The sequence below is a fragment of the Macrosteles quadrilineatus genome, unplaced genomic scaffold (assembly GCF_028750875.1).
Source record: "Macrosteles quadrilineatus isolate MER2022 unplaced genomic scaffold, UCM_ALF_1.0 Scaffold_8__2_contigs__length_117827958, whole genome shotgun sequence".
NCBI classification, from domain to species: Eukaryota; Metazoa; Arthropoda; class Insecta; order Hemiptera; family Cicadellidae; genus Macrosteles; species Macrosteles quadrilineatus.
In genome coordinates this window covers 19,265,188-19,291,218 of record NW_026542601.1, presented here as the reverse complement: position 1 = coordinate 19,291,218, position 26,031 = coordinate 19,265,188, and the positions used below count along the sequence as shown (strand labels likewise).

Below are 26,031 nucleotides of genomic sequence, written 5' to 3'. Positions count from 1 at the left end.
AAAGCTGACATCATTAGACGTAGTAACCTGAGCGGCCAAAAGTTTGTTCGCGGCCGGAATTTTACCCCCGCGGATTTGGAAGTCTAATGAAAATAGTCAGAGCGTGATTAATTAGATTAGCGATGAAAACCGGAATTTTACCCCCTGTCCATATAACTAGCGTTTAGACAACTGAAGATGTACGGGCCGGATTTTTACCCCCGGAATTTTACCCCCAGATTTTTACCCCCGGAATTTTACCCCCGGAATTTCACCCCCCGGCCGATTTTAAAAATTGAATGATTGATTTTCTTATTTCTGTTTTTAATGAATTGTAAACATTTCATTATTTAGTAGCCTATCTTTATTTATTTTGTAATCTCAACTAAGTAAACAGAATTCGCTGTTTTAATTTGATCATATTAACCAACAGTTGGTTTCCAAGATCGTATCCTGATACTCGAATCTCAAAATTAAAATTAAAAAGCTGTTCGATTAGTTAATGTTACAAATAAATTAAGATAGGCTACTTAATAATAAAATGTTTACTATTAAATTAAAACTGAATAAAGATAATTAATCATTCTCACTAATTTATATATCTGGCCAGGGGTTAAAATTCCGGGGGTAAAATTCCGGGGGTAAAAATCCGGGGGGTAAAATTCTGGGGGTAAAAATCCGGGGGTAAAATTCCGGTTGTAAAAATCCGGGCCGTACATTCTAGGTTTTTATAATTTGATGTGTTCTGATTAAATTCACAACCGTGAAAATATATGTTTAATTCCACGTTTAATCCATCGAGCTGATGTCGCGAAACTCAAAAGTTCGCGGCCGGAATTTTACCCCCTGTTTTGTGACGTCACGTGTGCCCAGGGGGTAAAATTCCAGGGGGATAAAAATCCGCTACCCCTAGCTGACCATGCAGATAAAACTGCAGCTTTAGCTGAGGTTTCGCTGATAGTTTTTGGCGACGAAACAATCGAAAGGTATGGAACTACTTTTGTAATAAATGACGCGGTAAATCCATAGAAAAACAGGAGATTGGTGATAGACCACCGACTCTATTTTGTTTTGCTGTAGAGGACGTAAAGCGTAACCTTCTTAGTCTTTCGGGGTAAAAGGCCAGTAACTTTTTTTTCTTCGCCACAATCCTCAGATCGGGGAGTCGTCAAAATTTCTCCTTCTTCATCTTCTTGGCAGCCTTTTCAGCTAGCCCAGTGTAAGTGTGTTCTTGTATGTATTCCTTTGCTGAGTGATATGGTTTGTTTATAAGGTAGTTTTTTAGTGTCTTTACAAATGTGGTATGATTTGAAATATTTTTAATTTTTTTCTGGAAGAAGATTTATGTATTTAGAATCTGTGTATGTTGGGGTGTTGCTGAATTTTTTTAGTCTGTGTTGTGGCAGGTTTATATTGTTTTTGTGTCTGGTGTTGTCTGAGACTGATGATTCAGGGAGTGAAAAATTCCCTCTCTGTTCAGGTGGTTGATCAGAGGAATTGGGCTACATTCCCGGGCGCATACCATCTCTAAATCAGCTTAGAGTTGTTGAGTTTGGTGGAAATAATAACTACAACACAGTACACTAGTACACATTGACAAGAATAGATGAGAACACTGTAAACATATTGATTGACTAATATCTGAGTCTTCAAGAACCTACATATTAAGGTCGTCGCAATTTGAAAATGATTCTAGTAAATATCTAACCAGAGTCTACAAAAGTATGTATGGGTATAGACATTCAGGAATAAATTCACACCTTGTCATCGATGATTCCAACAACTTGATGACGTTAGATTGTTACACGTGACACGATGAATATAATAGACGATAATGCACAAACGAGTATAAATACTTAAGGATAAAAACTCGTTATACGAACAATATAACACATCAATAGGCCTTTTCCCTTATTAAATACGTGAAGCCTATTGACTTGTGTTAATGGTTTTATTAAATGAATATGTAACAAATTAACTACCAGGAAAGGTTTGATGGTGTGACCTTGTAGGAGCAACGACAAGTAATTTTCACTTCAAATATATTTGAGATGAACGATAATAGTTTTGATTAGGAACATTTTGAGAAGTACAATTACGCTGGCTTAAACTCCTTTGTCATAATTTCAAAACGCCCAATAAAAAATTCCAAACGAATTTAACATCCAATTGTTAATAATGATATTATGAATGAAATATACAAAATACATTCAGGTAAGTTATGTAACATATACTCCACAACTAGCCTACATTATCGTATCGTTAATGGTTTAGTTTACAAAGGCTGAAGTACTGTACTGTACCTGCATACGTTACAATCGAATAGTCTAGCACCCAGTCACAATAGGCTACTACCATGACGGATCATTGGTTAACTCGGTCTTATAGGATCACGGATATAGGAAACCCGTCAACGTCGACGTGGTGTTTGGGGCTTGCAACATGCGTCGAGTCTCAGTCAGTGTACGCTCACCCCATGAGAAACTAATTTTAACCTCTCTTTCGCCAAACTGGACAGAATTGGATTTTATAAAGCTGACACACAGGGTTCCTATATAATTTTCAAAAATAATTTCTACTGTATAACTTTTTCTGAAACTTTATAGTCCAGAAACTAGTCTATATCCCGGTTAATAGAGCATTTTCCTCCATTAGGTTTGAAGGTTAAAATTTAATTATGAAACACACACTGAAATGGAAAATGCGAATTGGAATTAAAATCGTGAAATCAGATGTCACAATTTTCCAATGTTGCGTGGTTAGCAACACTCTATTTTTACTTGTAAGTTAGAAAATTATGAAAGACTGGGCGCTGTCTATTGTGTATCCATAAGGGAATGAAGTGGAAAATAAGCTTGTGTGTACGTAGGCCGACCGATAAAGCATTATTGTATATTTAGGCCCTACTAAGAAGGTAAACTGCAAACAAATCATGGGTAGCTGGATGAGATTGTTCAGGGGACCTTTTGACTTAACAGCTCGCTGCAACAATAAGGCATTTTAGGTTTTAGATTACTGCAAACTTTTTGTATAAGTAAATAGGTAGGCTTTTTTGTTGATTTGAGACATAAAGAATTATGTGAGAGTTCTTATACGTTTACAAAATAATGTTCATTGTTTACCATAAGGATAGCGCACGTTTGAAAACAGTGCAGCAGCGAAACTATTGTAAGATAAGCGGGTTTTTAATCATACATGTATGTAGGTGCGCCAAAACAGTGGAGCGGGGACTATGTTTACATTACGAAGTCATAATTTATCGACCGCCACAAAAGAATGTCACGTAGGACCCACTTATTGGACGTTCAGCGACTGGCGCTAGATAACTGCACTCTGCAACTTCCGGACACAACAATGGACATCCGGAAACGCCGCGCCCGCGACCGGAACTAACCTCCTCTCCCCCCACCACCTCCTACGTCACGCGTCACACTAGCGATACGCTAATTGATAATCACGTGACATGTCCGTCGTGGAGCGACTGTCACATGGCTGACAACTTTGCGTTGGACAATGATAACGTGAAGGAAGTAGGGAAAGTATAGGTGAAATTATACTGATTACCGGCAGCGGACTGATAAGTACTTCAATAACAACCTTAATCTGAGGAAATTTAGCAGGACTTTGTTGACGTCAACTCAAGCTAGAACCACAGCTTATGGTTATTTTAGATGAGATTTGCATGTATTGTTCCGGAGATGCAAAAATGTCAGTCTCTTTTTGACCATGGTAAAAATGAAGGAAACATAAATGTGGTGAAATAATTGTAATGACGATGTTAAAACTTGAACATTTAAAGTAATGTATTGAGTAAGAACTAATGCGTTTTGGAACTACGGAATTAAATGGAAAATATTTCTTTTACGTGTAAAAATTGTCAACAAATGTTTGTAATAAGTATAATAAAAGCCGGTCGAGGTGGTCCTGGTAAGTTTACAGTTTTTTTTTTTAACTATAACCGAATAAAACAGTAAAAAAGTCATTTTAGACGGAAGTCGTGCGTGAGAAGAAAAGAATACTAGTATTCTTTGTAGTAAGGCCATGAATTCTACTTCTTTTTTGAACTAGCGTATGTTATATTATATATATTCTTGTTTAAACTCTAGTACTTAATTTCAGCAAAACATTGAGTTGTCCTAAAAGAGTAGGTAATACCATACATTAAACAGTAGCCATATTATAATCATACCGGTAATTTATAGCATTGATTAAAGAGTTGGTGAAATAGTTTTACATAGTTTAAAAAAAATCCCCTATTCAACAATAACCAGGTTAGGGGCAAGCTGTGTAAAACAAGTCTTATTGAACTATTTCCCTAGGGAAATATTGAATTAGAACGTTTGGGTTAATAATATTCAAACTTTCTCATGTAAGGAACATAACTCAGTAGTGGTATATTGTTGCTGTATGTTTATTGTTTATGAATATAATCTTCATCAAACATAGCCACATATTATTATATAATCGAAACAATAATTGCTTAGTATTCTACAAGCACAGTATAAATGCTAAAAGGTATAACTATGTTCACAGCTTTTCTTACAAAAAATATAAATTGAACCAGTTTAAAATACATTCTGCCTAAATATCACAACAATTCCTAACCAAAATAATAAATGTAATATAAATGATAGCTTACCCGTGTCACGATGACCATGATGACCCCTCAGTGGCGGCCTGCAACAAAAACAAAATATTTGAAATAATGCAACAAATACATCAATGGAAGTAAACTAAGTAAAATTATAAACTTTAGTTTAAATCTAGGTGTTACTTGTCTAAGGACACCTTCGGTGTCTTCTACACCAGTCAACTGTAGGGACTAAGTCTCTTTCAGATCCTTAGTGATCAATCCAGGACAGATAAGGATATGGTTCATTGAGACACATGGCGTAACAGTGGTAAGTAGTTGAATTTGACGGCGACATTAAGATTGATGGTGAATTTCACAGGCTTCATGATGAAATAGCAGTCTGTAACGAAAGTGATTGTCTCTTCATCCATGTTGTGTTGTACGACCACAGCTTTAATCTGTGGCACGAAAGATCTTATCAGAAGTATATGCGTAACCTTCACACAGGTAGACCACTTATCAGTGTTGGTTGTATGCGGGACATGAGACATGACATTTATTAGACATGAGGGTTTGTTTCGTAGACTTTACTTGGTTTACTGCCAGTAGTCTTTTTACCTTTTAAGCCTGAAGTTTTGTTTTTACATCCTAAAATGATGCGCTCTGGTGCAAAAAACACTTTAACGAAACACTCCAACGAAATCAAGCGGTACCGGACACAATCATATTTCAACTTGTCTTCAGCCTATGCTTCAGCATAGACTAACCTACACAAGTTTAATGTCTTCAGCTAGATGATAAATCTCAGCAGGATGATAAATGATCGAATCAGTAGATATAAAAGTTTGGTTCAAACCCCTATCAATGGATAATTGGAGAGTGAAACAATAACTTAAGAGAACTATCATAAACTGCCTTTCAGCGACTTTGTAGCCATTGCTGGTCTATGACGATCACATAAGACCAGTCTATGGTGTAGTCAGCATGATATAGATTACCCAGATAACCACTGCGAGAGAAATTTGCTGATTATTATGTCAACGTTGTGCTACCAGTACCGATAAACGCTATCTATGTAAAACAGCTTTGATTCTGAGAAAACATTAGTTCCACAAAAATTAACTCTTCAACCTTCGATACTAAACAAACTAATTAAAGGATTAGTCTAGTATAGTTTTGTGTAGAAGGGATCAAATTGCAATATTAATTATTTATTGAATCGGGAACTCAATGAGACAACTATTTATTGGTTGAGCACGCTTATACGTTCAACTGGTGTGCTTTATTATACTCCGCGCGCGATAACTTTTCACTTGGGACTTGCACAACTTGGCAACGCTGCAGGGCTCGCTACCCCATCCTATACCTGTCACATATCGAGCCAAAGCGACAAGAAGCGGGCGCTCGCCTCGGCGGTGCGACGTTGCCGATACAAAATTCACACGGAACACCAAAAATCCCAAGTGCAAAGTTATCGCGCGCGGACTATAGCTTAGAGAAGACAGACATATCGAGGTTTTGTTTATTTAACCACATTCCACTTCGGTATGATACAATGAGAGGTTTTTCAGTTACAGCATTTCAAAGAACCGCGATTCATCTTGACAGATTACACGCAACGGCGGATAAGATTAAGGAGGTTAAGCACAATTACTGATAAGAGTCATGATTGTAACAATATCACTTCATCATTGTGAAACACGAAAATAAACCTACTCGAGAGTGCCATGGGGATTAGTGCACACTTGAAATATTTTCAGATGAATATAACATCAACACTTTTCTATAGGCCTATATCTAAATCCATTCTGTATATATTTGCAAGTGTTAATGGATGTTGGGAGACTTAAAAAACATTTGTATGATGTGGTTTTTAGGGAGAAGCGGGAAAATGTGTTTAATTACAGATGGCCAGCCTATAGTAGGGACTCCTACGGAGAAAGACCCCAACCTCTACTCTTCAACCACTAGCCTGGGAATACTGGCGACTGCTTCCCAATAATGACCAACTCCGTCTCTAGCTGTTTATCCTCTGGTTTATTCACTACACAAACTAGACTGCAATCCGTTCTAGTTCGTTCGGAGGATGTAAATTTGAAAGTTAACTAATTGGTAAAAATGCCAATCAAGAATTTATTCCCTAAGTCTAGGGATGTGATTCATGCAAGTATGATATCAATCACCTCACTCCGCCCGTTGGTGGACAAATGGACAAAGTCCTAAGTCAGTCTCAGTCTCAGCTCATGACTGGAACCTCATGAAGAAGAAGAAAACTGATTTTTCTGACAACCAATATGAATATTACCTATAGTTAAGAATATCCAAAATGTTTGTCTACGATGCTGGGTACTCTATCCAAGACAGCCTAGTCACATTCAGATCGGTGGAGCCTGAGAAACTCACAGATGAGCGGTCGTTCGCTTGACGAGCTGAATAATTTACGATGATACAGTGACTTGGCTCGTTAAGCGACTTCGTCAAATGACTCGGTATTTGACAAAACTCGCGAGTCGTGACTGGTCGTTCACAGCAGAGCACTTCTTGGATACGATCGCAGGAATCTACGGAAACAAAACGGTAAAAACAGTAGCCGAGTGGTGTCAACTATTTTCCCAAGCATTTGACGTGTTTTACAAAGATCCAGATGAGTCTCCAGACAAATTCTCTGCATTTATCATCATTATGTTGCTATCTGCGTGGTTAAACATTAGGGTACAATAATTTATCTCCGAAAACCATGAATGTCCAGTATGGGATGGGTGAAATAACTATTTCTTTAGTTGTGGTTTAATTCAAAGTATATCTTAGTCAGGATTTTTTAATTAGTAAAGCCTAATAACCAGGAAGAGATGAGGTATACAAGAATAATACAGTAGTCTATCAAGTGTTATGGTATTGCATAATTGAATAAGTTAAATGATAATTAACAAAACAGTAAAATTGAAATTACACAGCAGGTGCTAATTCATTCCAAATTTGGATTTACCTCGCTGTTTATGTATATGAATATTTTATTATTATCTTTTTATTCACTTCCAATATTTTTAGGTTGACGTCTGTTTGGGCCTTAATAGATATTAGAATAACAAACCTCATAACACGAGATTCGAGTAGTTTATGCACTATTATCTAATATAAATACCAGCCTCCTTAGACCCTGTACCGATTCATGTGTGAAACTTTGGATTATTTTTTTAGTTGCCCATTAGTAATCAAAGTAAAACCATACATAGCTTTCAACATTTAGTCTGAACAAAATTTTCACAAGCTTAAAAGAGTAGAACTTTCAAACGTTAGGAGATGGCGAACTTTGTCAGAAGATTAGAGCGGTTAAAAATAGTTACATCTTGCTTTCCGTTCACCTAGTATATTCCAAAATCAACTACTCTCACTTTAGAATTAAAGATCCAAACTGGACTCGGTAGTTTCTCTTCTATTTTGGGCACCTCAATGTGGTGTTTACGCTAATAATCGAGTGACGTAACTACAGGAGGTTCCCAAATCCATGGTACTTCGCACTACCACTAGCAGGGCCCGCGCTGTGCGGTATGATTGTACAGCAGAGAAGATGCGAGAATGCTGATTGAGGCCAGGGAAGAAATGGACTTTCGCTGCAAATATTCCCTTCCAGCCACGACCGACCGACCGCTTAGTGGACCTCTACGAAATTCACCTTCCATTTTGGTTGAAATCTCTTTTGATGTAATTAGAACTTGCTTGATGTATTGGGTTGAGGCTATTGAAGAGTGCCATTACGGTCTTTTAGAAGAAGAACAACAAAGGTTTATGTTGCCTGTGTTGCTGTTGGAATGCTCTGACGTACTTTAAATAAACTACAACAGTTATTTCGTGTTGCAGAAAATGGAGCACCTCTTTAGGTCTAAATCTGTCTGGAAAATTGGCCTGGAGATTTGCTCTATTTTCCAAATCACGAACGATTTTTTTTAAATTTACACTACAACGGATACACGTAACATTATTGTTTGTGTGTTAATTCAAACGATCCATAGGCTAATCCACCACGGAAAAAATCATCATCAATGATTCACACAAATTCTTAGGTCCAATCTGGTTGAATTTTAACTCTCAATATTTGGGTTGTGTTGGTCATTCCTATAGTTCTACTTCATTCCTATTGTTTTTAATCCGAGTTTTTATTCAAATCATGTTCTTGTTATCCAATGGTAACTTTTGTTGGATAACATGTTTCATAGCCAAATGACAATTGGCATAATTTTATTGGGTAATATACTACTCTTTCATATCAACCATAGAGTTATGCTTCTGTCATACTATTGTACAGGGCGATTCAATCTTTAGTAACAAAAATAAGTTAAAATGTAACCATAGAACAATTGCAAATAGGAAAGACAACTATTGTTACTTGTTGTACGAAATACGGTATGCAAATGCGCGTAAATAAGAAGGTCTGATTCTTTCAGGGAGAGTAGGGATAAACCTACACGGCCATACTTCAGTTACCTCTAGTTAGAGAGGTAACTTGCACAACTGAGGTGCAGCAGCGTGAGAGAATGTGCTGAGGTAAGACTGATCTTATCTATGCATCCTAGCCTGTTCACATCTAAGTAGGTTTTCGAGTTCTTTTAGAGTTAGTTGTATTGTTAAATACAATCAATTTTATGAATGGGATAAAAAGATATACCAGTACTGTGTAATCATTGAAACTTCTATAATTCTGAATTATCGGAAACTTTACACAGTTGCAATTCTAAAATGTCATGGCTACTCGAGTGGTTTCACTGCTTCCTTTCGAATCTAAAGTCTGGATATAGATATTATTTGACATTCTGTTATTAATTATCAAAATAGTACTAAACAAATGGTCGTAGTTGGATGCCATTATTACCATTATCAATTGAGATGGGGGACGCCACGTGTGTGTGTATTTCAACCAAAGAAGAATGAGTTCAGAAACTGAGATGAACGAGAGAGATAATCTGCACAGCCTTGTTACTGACTAATACCAGCTGTTTCATTAGTCAGTATCATTCATTATAACTCCAATGACAAGGAATGCTGGGTCCAGTTTCGAACTTTTTTACCACACTAAGATGTTTTTAGCCGTTTCACAAACGTTTATTGGAGGCCGAAAGCTACGTATTAATGTCTATGCCAGTTGTCATCGTCATTTGGGGACCAAGCAGGTCTTTCACTAGAGCCAAAAATCTGCTATTCGCCTTCTCGACTTCGTCTCTAAGTTAAAAACTGTGGTCACAATTTCTATACATTTCCAGGTAAAATGCATTCAATTAACACGAAAAAGCATCCCCTGCAACAACACCTTGTACACATTTTAAACGCTTAAAAACCAAACAAGGCCACAAAGATCACATAGGACAGTAATGGAATCGTGCTCTGTGCGACATTATAAACTGTAGCAACAATCGGCTTGCAGCCAGACACACTGTAACAATGAAGAATACATTCATAATCACAATGAGGGCTAAGTAGGTCGTCGAGACTGGTGCAGGACCCATTGTAAAGACTGATTGCGTCACTCTCCTGTAGTCCTGCACTGGAACACAATCCTGTGCACGTGTCCTGTTTGGACACTGTTGAAGAGTTTCTCTAGTGTATTTATGGACGAGTTTTACGAGTTCATGTAAAACCAGGTGAGTTTAAGGTGAGTTATAAGGTGATTTTGGTGAGTTTTTTTTTGTAGTAGAAACAGGTAGATTGCCATCACTAAACGATTGCATGATACACTATCACTATATTTTTTGCCAAACGTACCATTTAATAGATACCATGTATTTTATGATTATATACACGTAATTTTTATTTCTCACATTGATAATTATTTATGTTGCTCAGCTCATGGCAAATGATACCCATGTGTACAAATTGCTAGTGATTTCCGAATGTTTCTATTTGCTCTTGATTATAATGATGTGAATAAACTCATTACATATTGATGAATATAATATAAGTCTACTTATGCAAACTATTTCGTATTAGTGTATTAGTGTCTAGTGATTTCTAATTGTAGTACTAGTTCTATTTACGTTGTATTCATTAGTGTCAAGTGACGTTTCTGGATGCGTAATCGTGTCTAGTAATATTGTTTCTCTTTCCTCATGTCTGTTGATGTAACGTGTAATTAATAGCTTTGAGATCCCTATTGGTAATGAGAAGTGATATTTGCATTTAATCCTTTAATTTGAGTTTTAATCCATTATCTTGGTCATGGTCACATAACCATTTTAAGTAGATTATACTGTATAGCCCAATACAAGAATACATTATTCGGTATAAAAATGGTACAGTCTAATGGAATAGTACTTGGCCAATCCTGACACAAACTCGTAAGGAAATCGATTGTCACAATATTTGTTTATGCTTAAGAGGAATTGTGTAAGGATTTAGCTTAACAGATAGGAATAAAACTTAATAATTCCAATTGTTGGTATGAATGAATGTCGATTCAGATCCATATACCTTTGTCAGTACGGTACCGGATATAATTTTTGTTATACTTAAACGATAGCTAAGGCGAATTATAGGCAAATAGCCATATAATTCCACAACCAGAATTTCCTTGGCTGGTAGGCTACCTAGAACTGCCTAGACAAGTGGCTACATTCCCCTGAGAGACAAACGATTAAACAGAAGTTCCAAACCGGTAGAGCCCGCATCATGTGACAAGCACGACTGCATTGCAAGCATCACTTACTAGAGACGCATCCAATAAAAGAGAAATAAAAAGTAAAAATGCAATCTTTCAAGTTCAGGCCAGGATGATCTTTTGGTTGTGCTCTCAGAAGTAATACGTTATGAGATTGCAGTATCTAACAAAAACAACAGCAACCTACCCTTGCAATTGAGTGCTTTTAAACGCACCAGCACTACAGTAGAGGTTATGTTTTCGCTTTATAACCTCTCATAGCCACTGACAGTGATGCAACGACTCATTGCCCCAACCACTAATTAATTGAATTGGCAAACACCTGATTAGTTGAAGTTCGAAGCATTACAATTTTACTTCTTTTCTCTCAATCCATGGACCTCATTGGCCCGTTACTCGTGTTAAGTAAACCAATACGTTAAGTAAGTAAACAATGCTGTGAAGTGAACCTTCCTTAAGTGATCCTTATTAAAAAAATAGGAATGATCAGAATTAGTATGAAAAAAACGGCCGTAGGTAAAACAATTAATTTAAAGTTTACTGATACTAATAATAACTAGTTAACGAACATTATAGTTCAAGACTGTTTAGCTCATTCTGACAAATGATCCTAATTTAAGTAATCAGTCAAGTCATGTCAGCAAAAATACTCATTAAGGAAACTTTACTTTCAAAACAATTTCAAGTTTCGAACAAGTAATCACTTGGGATGTTTAACTGTTTTTCTCCTCTAGTTCCAGGTTTAATTGAGAGAATTACCTACTACTTGGCTTTACTTTCCAAAGATTTTGGATTATTGTATCAGATAACAAATAATCAGAAGCCATTTCAGTTAATCTGTATTGAAATATCGTGTCATTGCGTGAATGGATACATGCAATATCCATGTTGTTTCCATGTTGTATAGGCCTACGTTATATATTTGACGTAGTCAATGGTTGTATTCAGTTTGAACTTTGACCCTACGAATCTATTCACGAATAGATAATATTGTACTCTGTAGTAGAATCAACACAGAATATTCATCCTCAATACTGTAGCATGAAATCTGACCTTTACATACCTAATGTTAGAAGTTCTCTGAATACTACGTGCTGCTTGCCTTTTGTACATAAATCATATGTTTTATTATATTGTTAATACTCTATTTACATTTTTTGTTTACATTTGATCAGTTCTTTGAAAATCCTGTTCATTAAACCATCTCTTGAATTTTTCTTTATTGTATCAATATTACTATCCATCATTAACATTTTTGGTCCTTCGAGTCGGATCAACAGCATATCAACACAGAACTGCTTGGATCTATATCACTGAGATTTTAATTATCAAAAATTATTTTTATGTCTACCAAAATTTGAAAATCTTGCTCATTAAACCATCTCTTGATTTTTTTCTTTTTTTATTGTATCAATATTACTATCTATCATTAACACCAAACCAAGCAGGAAAAATAAACTATACCATGGATTTGTACTCCATCTAATATGTTTTCAGCCAACTTCACAATATTTCCACTACATTTTGAAAGGTGAAAGTAATAATTCTGACAGCGTCTTGCACGTACCATAAGCTGATCTACTTTCTACGGCGTTGGATGGAATTATCGCCACTGATACAAGAAACGAGAGTTTTGCTGAAGGATAATTCTTCCGCGAACAAAGATAGATCTCGGTGTAAAATACTTTCACTTCAAACACTTATCAGGCTAGATACTTGTAATAAATAGAAGGGATTAATATTGGAATTTGAGAGATACGAACGTTGGTCTAATCATTGCTTGAATTGACCCCTACCCTGCTTGATTCCCTCTTAAACTGGTACTAAAGTCTATTTGGTGACATCTTTGACTATTAGTCAATGGTAACACCTAACACATTACTTGCAATAGAGAAGTGGGATGGTTACTGGAAGTTAGGAGATATGAAAATTGGTCTAACTATTGGCTAGAAACCCCCTTTCCCGCTTACATAGGCATTAGATTTGGTAGTTTTAAGAAGTACAGTGGAACTTTATAACATTTAATTGAAACTATAGTAGTGAACCTATTGCTCGAATTCAAGCGATAGCGAATTATTACAGCTAAAGGCGTTATTTTAAAACGAATAGCAGTCATAATTTCCGATGACTTTAAAAGAGTCGACTCAAACATTACGGAAATACTCACGATTTACATAAAAGTTCGATATAATCCACAGTTCTTGTAAGTATCTTAAATATTTCATTTCAACTAAGTAAGTAAAAATGTTTGTAGCACACTTTTGCATTTACAGCAAATTGCAACTAAAATATTAACAGCAATTAAATAATTATTCAGCAGATCATAATGTAACCAAATATGTCCTTCATAAGGATAACATGGGAACTTTAAAAGCCACTGGGGTAGAGGGAATTTATCAAAAATGTAAGGTCAGTTTGCAAATCTTCACACCGATACGAATATTTTGGTTAATAATAAGTGGGGTAAAATCTTAAAACAAAAAAGCCTTATTGTTCACAAAGTTTCATCTAGCGTATTAATAATATATATAAACTATTGCAAGAAGGAGAACATAAATTAAATTATTAAAGAACTAGCAACAGAGCCCGTTGTGGTTAAATACAGCATTCTCTAAAAAGGACATAATATATGCATAGTACAATAATTTTTTTTTTCAATATAAATTGTCTTTAGTAAGTTATAGCTTGATTTATCTATGCAACAGATATACAAATAACCTTCTGTCATGAAGGGAGTACTTATTTGTAAACGCTTCATGATAACCATTTTGCAAAAAGAAAGTAAATTTAATCATTATTAGTTTGTCGCGTGACGAAGTGCATATCACCTAGACAGTGATTATGAATAATTCATGTAATTAATATCACCTAATTGAGCTTGCGAAAATCCATCTGGTTACACATACAAAGAGAAAATAACGACTCTTCGCAGCTCAGACACATAACGGCCGATCGCTTAACTCAGAGCGACAAAAGAAGGTTTAAAGAAGGTTAAACGAATTAGTTCTATGAATAGTTACGGGGCAGAACATCGGAATCGAGATTTGTGAATATCATGGGCGATGTGGAATACTATCCCCGGAAAACCACCCCCCAGGCGAAACGTGACTCGCGAAATCTGCCAACTAACCAAAATGGGAACCGTGTCCGCGACAGGAATAAAACTGTAGGTCCCTTAGTTGCCATTAGCTGTATGGGCTATTAATTAACAGCTGTGTCTAAGGAATGTCAGCCTTAGTCACTAACAAGACTACAAGATCGCGCCACTCATCCTACACTCATCTCCATTCATACTTGGCTTAAAATACCTACTTTGTACGGTCGCCATTTCATAGAACAGTATTAACAGTATTAATACCACCCTCCTAGCAAAATATATTAGCCTATATTAACGTTAACAACATACGTAATAATTATCATTGTAATTTCAATTCGAGTATTTCCGTTTGATGACTGAAAAGGCATGTGGGGAATATCAAACAGAATTTTGAAATGTTACAGCAAGTTTGGTTAGTTAGGTTAGGTTAGTTTAGAACAGTTTGAAAACGAAACTTGAGTGTCCGTGACTGGAAAACCGTCCCCCTGATCTCTGACGTCAACATGACGTAGTAACCTGCTTGGGGGGTAGTTGTCCGGGGCAGCCTTCCGACGACTCATATTGCTTATCAATAATCATTTCATGGCGTTTTGCATCTAATATATCTAAAATGGAGACACAACTAAAATGATTGTTGTTGGTGATTCCTCATTCCTATCATAGCATAATTAAATAATAGCATATTAAAGCATAGTTTTAGAGGGAAATGTTTTCCAACACAGAAGCTCTCACCCATGTGCAGTTTAAATTGGGATCAGAACCACAGGGTAAGAAAATTAAATATTAAGAGCTATTATGACTTAGTAAATCGCCATTGGTGACCAGCAGTATTTGAACCCGTTCCACCTGGATGGATGCCATGTGATCCAACCCCTAGTCGAGCCATGCCTTCTCGTACAACGACAACTGTACTTTAGGGGTTTCATATACAAATTACAGAATTAGAAAATTTTAAGAAACAGTACAAATGATCATTCGAGGAAATCTTACCCAGTATAGGGGGACTAGGGAGGGACGTAGAAAATGAAAAAAAAAATCATAGAGCTATTATCACAGTAAATGTAAGCACGACTATTACCTCTCCGTACGGTATGAAGATTGGAGGTTTGTCCGGTGGTCTATGCCCACACCACCGTTAAGAGTACAGAGTTCCTTGGTCAGTCCATGGTGGTACCATAGAATAAAGCTGTGGTGAAATACAAGTTGTTTCAACTATGGCTCACAAGAGCTACCCAGAGAACATTGATTTAGCAAGCAAGCAGCATTAGATTCTATGCAGAGTATATCCCAGAGTTCATAGTTCTAACGACCAAACTACTCACTAGCCCAACGGTTCACCAATTGTTGGCCAGTTCGTGGTGGAACGCTCAGTGGTGTGAACTGACGTCCAAATAGCTACTACCAGGGAACATTGAGTTATCCAGCAAACATTTGTCTTCATGCGCATTTCTCTGAGTTCTAATGACCACAACACCGGCAAGCGAAAGTGACTATAATATTCGTATTTCCTAGTGTTCTAATGGCCACACCCCCTTCACAAGTTCACAGTCCACCAATCGTTGGCCAGTTCGTGGTGTAGCGCCCAGTGGAACTGACGTCCAAATAGCTACTACCAGGGAACAGTGAGTCCAGTAAACAACAACATTTGACTTCATGCGCATTTCCCTGAGTTCTAATGGCCACACCCCATTCACAGTCCACGGTCCGAAGAGGCTAAGTAGACCAGACGGAGCCAGTAAGGAGTGTGATGGCCTACATGTTACGCGCATCATTCGAGGCCCGTTAGTCGCCACGACACACGTCTCACACAACCCAGGCACTGATCATGCCATCACACCACACGCGAAAACAGTTAGCATACCTAGCTTGTGTGAACTGAGGTACTTCCGTGTTAAATCTTATTGATTTCTACCATTGATGTTATTTCAAGGAGAGCCTCCACTATAATACCACAAAATTCCTCCTGGCTGGACCTAAAATACGCCCCATTCCAACCTAACTTGACCGAACCTAACCTTATTCACATTAGGTAGATTGAATAATAAAGGCACTGCCATTGAATGTATATGATGTGTAATTCTAAAGGTATGTAAAGAAAAGTGTCGAGTACTGAGTTTACAAATGGGATTGGCAACATTATGCAAGTTATTACTTTAAATATTGATATGCAAAAGGTGATTGCTGCATCTACTTATTCATGAATGAACAACCTCACTTACAGCTTTACCCTCTCTTGAAATGTTTCTTTAGGCCTCGGCTGATTTTCAGATGTGATGTTATTTGTTATAACACGTCGTGGCACCCGTAACACAAACATCAATATCAATATACATAAGAGTGTTAATGTGTATGCAGAACATATTAAAAGACTGATAAAGTGGGTGGAGCATGCCTCTAGGTGTCTATACGAAAAACACATCGTGACCGTCATCGTCGCTTCTCCTAACTCCCTCGCAATCACGTACTTCAGCGCTCACCCTACTTTTTCGACATAAAATTAGAACTAAGAATTTCGTTAGTATGCAACCAGTCAAATTGAAAATTGCTGTAGAAAAAAACCCTACATACGATATGTCTTTCAAATGCTACTGCAAAACCAAAGAACTTTAAATCACCAATCTAAGGGTGAACATTTTTGAAGTAGCCAATTCATTAATTACAAGCTGTTGTCAAACCAAACAGTCTAATATTTTTAAAGGATTTGAAACATTCAATTGCTAAAACTGGGCCATCGACAACAGTGCAAAAGCGGTTCTTCAGTGAAAGTATACATGAAAACTTCCTTGTACAGTTTGAGGGTCGCTGGAACAGTTTTGGCTAGTTTATGGGACGAAAGCGTGACGAAGTCCCTGTAACGACCAACATTGTCCACTTAGCAACCACTCGCCCAGCAAACGACTCACTCAGTGCAGTTTACAAGTCCTTTCTGAAGTCTGTTAAAAACTGTTAGTGTTAGCTTTGACTATTAATACTCCAATAGTCAATGGTGTTAGTGGCTGATGTTTAAACTTATAATGTAGTTTGAGTAAAGGAACGAGTAGTTTTGCAGTGAAGAACTCCGCTACAACTTGATAAACTCTTCGTGTCTCCTTTGTATTGGCACAGAGAAACACACTTGATGTACCGGTACAAAGGATACAAATAATAAATTTAGTTCTTCTAGTGCTGTAAGCAATTGAGGTGTCTAGGCTTGACCACCACTTGACCACGTCTAGGCTTGACAATGACACATTAAGTGTGTCGAAACCGGTAGCCATTAAGTATACCAAGGATTAAGTTGGCAACAAGGTATTTAACCTCTAGATTAGTACATTATTTAACCTTAGATTTAGGTGTGTTTTAAAACAAAAAATCTGCGAAACCCTTTGAGAGTAAAACCCGTCAGTGTTACAGTTTAATTATTGGCAACACGAAATCACAACAATGGGAATTACGAATTTAGCTGATATTATGGAGAAACTGTAGAACCAAAATGTTCTTTCTTTATTGTTTAATGAAACAAGGTTAACAAACACATTTAAAGATTTAAGGGTATTTCAAGGAGATTTTTTATCACGATTGGTGAAAATCACAGCTTTCATAAAATCTAACTTAAAGCAAAGGACTTTTGACAAGTGCATGGTGTAATTGGGTATAGGAACTTGCACTTGTAGTGTTTTGGAATTGAACCCGTAATTTAGTGTTGGGTTTCACAAAACATATTCAAAACTACAATAATTATATTGGCTAAGGCCGATTTTCAAGTATAGTCTAGAAAATTATCACTAGACGTTTTGGAAAATTATTAGGAAGTTAGAGAGCTTGATATATTTATGCAATAAAATACACAATTGATAAAACACAAGAGCGAAGACTAAAACCACAGTTTAAACCGGTCATTGACCGAGAGCGCTAAACCGCAACCTGTTGATTTGGTTTCCAAGGGGAGAACACCTAATTGAAGTCAATTGTGGTTTTAGGTGTTGAATGAACACAAAATATGTGTGTATTTAAGTAAATCATTAGAACATGCCTCTTGTTGGATGCCAAATCGCTATGACCACTCAATATGCCATACAGGATCCGTCTCCTGTGAGGTGGGGTTTAAGAAGAATAGTCAAAGGAGGCATTTTGTGATCAGCTGAATTCCCATGACATGTGCAATATCTAATTCATTCATGGACTTCAAACACAGTTGAATATTGTTCTGACAAAACCTTTCTGTTTAAATCTAGTTCGTTTCGTACTCGTAACTAACATCTTCAGATCACGATTAGCATCTACAGTAGTTTCGTAACGAGGTTAGCCAATTAGTGAGGGTCGCCAGCGGCCATGATGTACAGAACACGCCTTTTCCCCTCAATCTCCCCTCTTGCTGTCCTCTTCTGTAGCGATTTCCGCAATTTTCTTCTAACGACATTCCGCAGAGGTGAAGGAAGTTTCGCAGAAGAGGAAGAAGAATTTCGATGTAATTGCCAGAAATATCTCTGAGGACTTGTTAAGTGTCAACTGGAGACAGAATTTTCGTCTTGTGAAAACTCACACAGAAATCATCATCAAAAGGTGACATGAGGTTGAGTATAGTGTTTCATAATTTTGACAGCAAATTTGCATATTCTACAAATTACCCTACCTTGGTTCTACATGTGGCAAACGATTGGAAAAATAGGAATACGCTTGAACAACATCCAACCAGCCAAAGATAGAGTATCTAGCAATGCAAATTCTACATTTGCAATTTAAATGCTAATCTAATCCACGCCTCTAGAGAAAAACCTCGGGCCCCGTATAGCTGTCTCAGTTGTTGGTGTTCGCAAAAGTGATAGTATTGCAGTCTGGAATGTGGCCAAAGGAGCAAGGTGGCCAAACAAGAGGATGTTGTGTCATGGCCATGGAGACCGAGCTGTGTCCAAATGGAGAGTCCGGTCTACCACTTCTAGGAGCATTGACCTGTAACAACCGTCCTCGCCCTTGACTAGGCTCACGGGCCGCGGCTGGCAGTGGCAGTGGTCGTTGGATATGGAGCAGGATATCAGAGGTGAAATGGAATATGGATCAGGGCATCAGACGGATTATTAGAAAGGCTAATGTGGATCAGGACATCAGGAAGATGGGATATAAATGTGACGACAAGCACATAAAAAATGGTCTTTGCTGTGGACTGTTTTGGGGACAAGGGCATCATAAACAACTGTTGAGAGCTCATATAGAGGATAAGGCCGTTAGTCAAAGATTAGTACCAAGAACAATTTATCATGTAGTTCAGGCCATCATGAAAGACTATACAAATTTAATACTATATTTTATAATTTCGGGATGAAGGCATGAGAAAAGGATACTAATGTGGATCGGGGAATCATAAAAAAAATTTGCATTACTATCCAATCAAATTATGTGTAATCCAAATAAACATGAGTTATCCACTGCTGAAATACTATAGAAATAATAACTTAGTAAAAATTTAAATCGCAGGATTATTTATACGGTTGGGCTCTTTTTCTGACACACATTTATACCGCATATATGCAGTACCGAGGATAAGAAATAAACATTTTACTGAGACAGACAACACTTTGTATACGAATAATAAACGTGATTATACGTACTAATCAATGATGATTCATGGGTGGAAGTATAGTGGAGTATCCGTGTTGTGGTATTGACCAAGTTTTATTTGGTCAGAACTAATAATTAACAGCCCAATAAGGAACACTTGGTCCTGAAGACAGAGAGGAGGATTTACGATGCTATGAGTAATTACGAGACAGGAGGTCCTAAGAGAATAGGAAAGAGAACGGAAACAGCCAAATACAATACAGCTGAATGAGAGGTCAAGAAAACGGCGGTCGTTCCCATCTCTCAGTCAAATCTTTAACCCAGATATAGCGGGGAAGGGAGCTGATCTTTGGGCGGCTCGCCGTGGCGGGAGAATGTCCGATGACTTCTGATAGCAAGTGACGAGAGTACTCACTGAGGGAACCACAGTGAATAGGTATCATTACAATGACACAGGAACACAAAACCTTTAACTGAGTATGAATATGTAATGTAGATTGGACTGAGATGGCCTGTGTGTGTATCCTTGTTCCTGAGACCACAGCTTTTTTCAGTAGCCAGAACCATCAAGAGCCTAAATAAAAAAACTATTGGCTATTTGGCCTATTGGCTAGGTCTGGTTTTTCTACGACCCCAAAACCACATTACACACATTTCAAGCACTGAAATTAGTTGAATTTACTTCAGTACTTGTGTACCGCATACAGATCAGATTCCTGCTAAACCCCCAGTAGACTCTATTGACCACAGCTATAACACCATAGGATGTGTATTTTAAGGCGAAGATGGTTGTAGTAGGTGCTAAAAGATGAGACACTGCTTTGTTACTAGATCAGCTAGTTCTTTAGTGGGGACCTTATCAAAAAAGCTCCAGACTTTTCTCTGAATCAAACTGACGGCTCCTGACGATTACTATACCCTGTACTCAGCAAGATACATATGTTGTATGTTAATGACGTCATGATCATTATAGGCTGATCAATATAGATCAGTTGGATGCACGGTTCATAGATGATGTCTATCAAGCTGCATCTAGTTACATTTGGAGCATTCAACTGAATTTGGCATGGCTAAGTCCAGGAATCATACGCCAATCTTATGTGTGAGATGTAGAGGTAATTATAGCGTTTCTTTTATCCCAGCTTCAAATATTAACTTGCCAAAAACGGGTTTCCTTATCTTGATGCTGAAACACTTTGTGTTAGGTTTAAAAATGAGGTGTGCAAGCTCAATTAGCGTAGGTAAAACTCAGGCAAAAAGACACAGAGTAAAGACTACCTATCCTTTAAGGCCAGGGTCACACGAGGCGGATGATCCGCGTGGTCCGACAACACATTGAATCAAAGTTATAACGTAATGATGAGGATTTATGTACAGTATCAACGGTGTAGGGTGTTGTAAAGTCTATTTAAACTCAGGAGTAGGCGGAACCAGTCGACCGTACTAATACCCTCACCCCTTGAGTCTATTGTGCGAGTTCGGGTAGGGGCACGCGTCGTCGGCCTTTGTCGGTGAGTCATTGCTGCTGGTCCCAGTGTCAATATGCAAACTTTTTTAATTGAAAGAAAAACTTAAAACAAAGTATATCACGTGCTGTGTTTTGATCGCCTGATTATTTTGATACCAAATATGAAGGAAATCGGTTAATTTTGGGGAAGGCAAAGTAAATAATTAAATCGTATACGTGTTTTTCAAATAATGTTTAATGGTCATAAAATAATTTTTTTATCGAATGACTTTGATTAAATGATTGATGAGTTTTATAACAACCTCTTAATTACTACTTTACACAATAAATATCACCATACAGTACAGTGGACAGGCAGTTTTTTGTTCATTAAATTCATTATTAAAATATAGACATAAAATTTATACTGTTATCAGTGTGCATTTATTTACACTTGTTCATTAACTTGATATTGACAACAAACTCTATTAAAATTAAATACATCTTAATATTATATATATACAAAAAAAAAAAGAAATAGACATCATTATTGTGTAAAGTAGTAATTAAGCGGTTGTTATCAAACTCATCAATAATTTAATCAAAATAAATTTATTGACATATTTATAACCATTAAACATTACTAGAGATCGCCCGGTGGTCGAAATTCGACCAGTTTAAAAATTTACTTGAAATATATTTTGTTGATATAAACATTTTGTTCTTCCTGATTTGCTAGTTTTTGTTATGACAACAGCTTTCAAAATATAATGATTCAATCAATTACCGTTCTTCCATAAGATTAACATTGAAACTTTGAAGGCCTGTCGGGCGTAGCCCTGAGGGCCGATGTAAATTATAATGGGATTCTGCTTATCTACAGGACACTACCTTTCTAACGGTATGCGCGAATTTCCCCTACGATGCACGCAAGCTGAGAAAAAAGGAGGAAACGATTTGTGCTTGCCTATTAATATATAGATTTGAAAAACACGTATACGATTTAATTATTTACTTTGCCTTCCCCAAAATTAACCGATTTCCTTCATATTTGGTATCAAAATAATCAGGCGATCAAAACACAGCACGTGATATACTTTGTTTTAAGTTTTTCTTTCAATTAAAAAAGTTTGCATATTGACACTGGGACCAGCAGCAATGACTCACCGACAAAGGCCGACGACGCGTGCCCCTACCCGAACTCGCACAATAGACTCAAGGGGTGAGGGTATTAGTACGGTCGACTGGTTCCGCCTACTCCTGGGTTTAAATAGACTTTAGTAACAATGTCATAGCTGCATAAATAAAATGTCGAAACTTCCATAACAGTGAAACGCACGAGCCAAGTAACATGGCTAGACGGCCGTGTTACTATAATCAAACGATCCTAGGAAGTGAAAGCATTGTATGCATAATGCTGAAGTACTTTACCCTAGGAAGCCCTATCTTAACTGGGAGGATATCGTTTCCCCACGACCTAACAATGCATCTCATTGTAGTTAAGACGTTTAAAAGTTTTACTTCAAGTATATTAAAGGCAACTAATTAATGACAACCCACGATTGATAGTTTTTATTAACAATTGGAAGAATCGTAAGAAGTTTTCAAATGAATTGAAATATTGAACATAAATGTTCCAAATGACAATGCCATTACACTACAATAATAAAAAAATCTGCTTGGCAAGATGAGATAGACAAATAGTCAACAATAGCCATTGTCTATAAGCAGCCAATGGTAACACCGATTGATAAACTGCACAGTAGTACCAACCTCACTGGGGTCAATACTAGGACAAGTTAATGTGATACATATTTGTTTTTTTTTTTTACTAAATATGCCAATTAATTAGGTTCAGAAAGTACATTTTACAGAAGAAAGTCCATATGTGTGACTTTTCTCAACTAATAACAAATTAGTCGAGTTTACTTCAGTAGTGTACCGCAGACGGATCCGATTCATGATAAACCCCCAGTAGACTCTATTGACCACAGCTATCCATTGAGAGAAGGTAGGACAAGAAAGTTAGAGGTCACGATGGCGAGGGGTCAGCGGAACTGCCGCGACCTTCTAGCGGGGATCTCACTTTCAGAAACTACAGGGGTCCGTGGTCCCTGGGCCAGACTTCCTCTTCATTATAGCTCTATCGGGTTGTTGCTACACCGGGCGACGTAACATTTGGAGGCTTTCGTAATGATTATGATTACAAAGTCATTTATTGGTGGATACAACAAACGTGTATGAATACAACCAATGTCGCAATTTAATTTATTTGATTCTTTACTCTAGTTACAATACAGTGGTACAGAACAGTGTAGTAGTAGTAGTAATAGTAGTAGGCACGGTGTCAGCATCAACTTTGAGCAATGTTTACAATATATTCCGAAGACTATGTGTTGAAATCATAAAATTATCGTCAAGACGCGAGATGAAGGAAACTTACAAAAGACATTAATACAATTGGTTTTTAACGATTTTTCGCAACGACATCGGTAAGCAGTACTGATAAAACTACAAACAATGTTATTATTCTCTACAAGTACCGAAGGATGAATTTTTTGTCTTCAAACATTATCTGACGATCATTAATTCTTTTTAAATTTCGAATTGAAATTATCCCTAGTTGGATTAAAATAGTTTTGATAGCAATATCAGTTGAAAATCGTTTAAGTTAGGCTAAGTTTAATTTCCCGTTAGACACAACATACAAGGACAACGCCCCCGATTGAACATTGGCAAAGCAGAATATATTTCGTTTTGAGACTAAAATGAATGCAACTGACTTCTCTCTTTCGATTTTCAGATTCATTCAAATCACAAAAAATTATGGTTGGAAGTCAACCAATTCCAGTTGGCAGCAGAATTGATTGCAGACAAAGGCTAAAGGAACTCTACGACAATTCATCCATCAACACTCAAGACTCGTGATGGCTGGTTAATGCTCCTTCTACCAAGAACACATCAAGATGTTGATGGCTGGACCATGAACATTCATTGAATGGGCCTGACCATCCGTGACTGTGGAGGGGACAAAAACGACAGTTTAACCTTACCTTGTTTGTGCCGACAGTTTTCCTACATCCACCGCAGTCTATAAAGCGGCTTTTAATTTGATTTCTACGAGAATTTTTATTGTAATCGTTCGATTAGCTACCGAAAAATGGCCTTACATTATTCTATAAATATGTGACATGGTAATCGACAGAACAACAAAATTTGTTTACCATTACATCCTTAGAAATACGAGAGTGTCCCTGAACGCTAGGAAAATACAAACGGTCAGGGGCACTCCCATATTGCTAAGGGAATAATCTATCAAGGCAACTCAGATTCTTAAAATCACATAGCATACATTCTACTTTACAATATTGAAGTCTTTCTATTCCACTCTTGTCCACGACGTCCAATGATACAAGTCAGTGTCACGACGCAGGGCTAGACCACGGCGTCCAAAATATAAATGTTGAGCTGTCTAACGACATCCAATATAATCTATTTGACTGTTGCACGACGTCCAAATCTCATCATGTCCAAATTGCTGTAACTGCAAGAAACACAGTCTTTCTACAAGCTTTGGACGTTATGGGATTGGTTCTCGTGCAACAGAACACTTAATACTCTTAAAAACGTAAAGCAGTAGCACCCAGCACCACGTCCAAAGCCCTAGTTGCACGACGTCCAATAGATCAGAGCTGTTGCCCGACGTACAGATCTCCTGCATACGGACATTGACTATACACCTCTACAGTAGGTAGATGTGTATAGTCAATTATACGGAACAAGGTTAGATTAGGTTAAGTTAGGTTAGGTTAGGGCAGCTTTGGGTATGCACTACAGACGGTAAACACTTCTCACAGTGTGCAGGCACTCTGGACGTCGCGGGACAGGTGTGCAGGTGCAATTGGCGTTGGCTTTGGACGTGGGGCAACTGCTACTTTTTTAGGATTGTATAGTGAGCTGTTTCCATCGAAGTATATAACTTATATACTTCAATGGCTGTTTCACGACAACCAATTTTATGACGTCCAGAGCATGTAGAAATAGTATGTTTATTGAAGTTACTGTACTTTTAGACTTTGTGAGATTTGGACGTCGTGCAACAGTCAAATATTTTATATTGGACGTCGTGAAACAAACTTCTACACAGCGACACACGCACTTGTAAGTGTACACTTAAAACTAAGTATAAATGCAAGGTGAATGTAGACAGGTGTGGATGATTTGTGTTGGTCAGTTTCTGATTAAAATCAGTAGTAGTTTGTTTTAGCCAAGGCCCTTATTAAAAACCAAAAGACGAAAAATCTAGTAGAGCTCGGACCAAAACTATTAGGAATAGAACTATCCAACCAAGCAGTGTTTAATGTTAAAGTGTTCACACTCGTCTAGGTTGCTGGTTTTGCTGGTCCTGAGTGGAATACAGTTGCAGTTCATGAACGACTTTTCTAACTAACATCAGCATTTCGTCAGATGATAACAATTATAAAGTTTTGACCGTTTCCTCACATAAAAACTTAAATAGTCCCATAGGCTCAATAAAGAACACAAAACAAAATTATCCTCTACAAACCATGTAGAGAATAAGCTTCTCCTAAACACAATCAGAGATAAATGAACCACACAACTATTAACCTTTAGTTTCAATCCTCTTTTAATTAAATCACCCTGCACAGATCTGGCCTTGTACCCGTATATCAGTCGACATTGGCACCCGCGGCCCAGTCCAGCTCATTAATATAGATGGTTAATAACGTTAC

General features: G+C 37.3%; 1 protein-coding gene across 1 annotated transcript in view; it reads right to left on the bottom strand.

The window, feature by feature from the left end:
* The window catches only part of LOC129001344 (myosin-VIIa), a 70,679-nt gene that overhangs the window by 40,213 nt on the left and 4,435 nt on the right, over positions 1-26,031 (bottom strand). The window contains exon 2 of the mRNA XM_054428624.1: positions 4,619-4,656. Coding sequence (XP_054284599.1) covers positions 4,619-4,636 — 18 coding nt within the window. The 5' untranslated portion in view covers positions 4,637-4,656. The remainder of the gene's footprint in view (positions 1-4,618; positions 4,657-26,031) is intronic.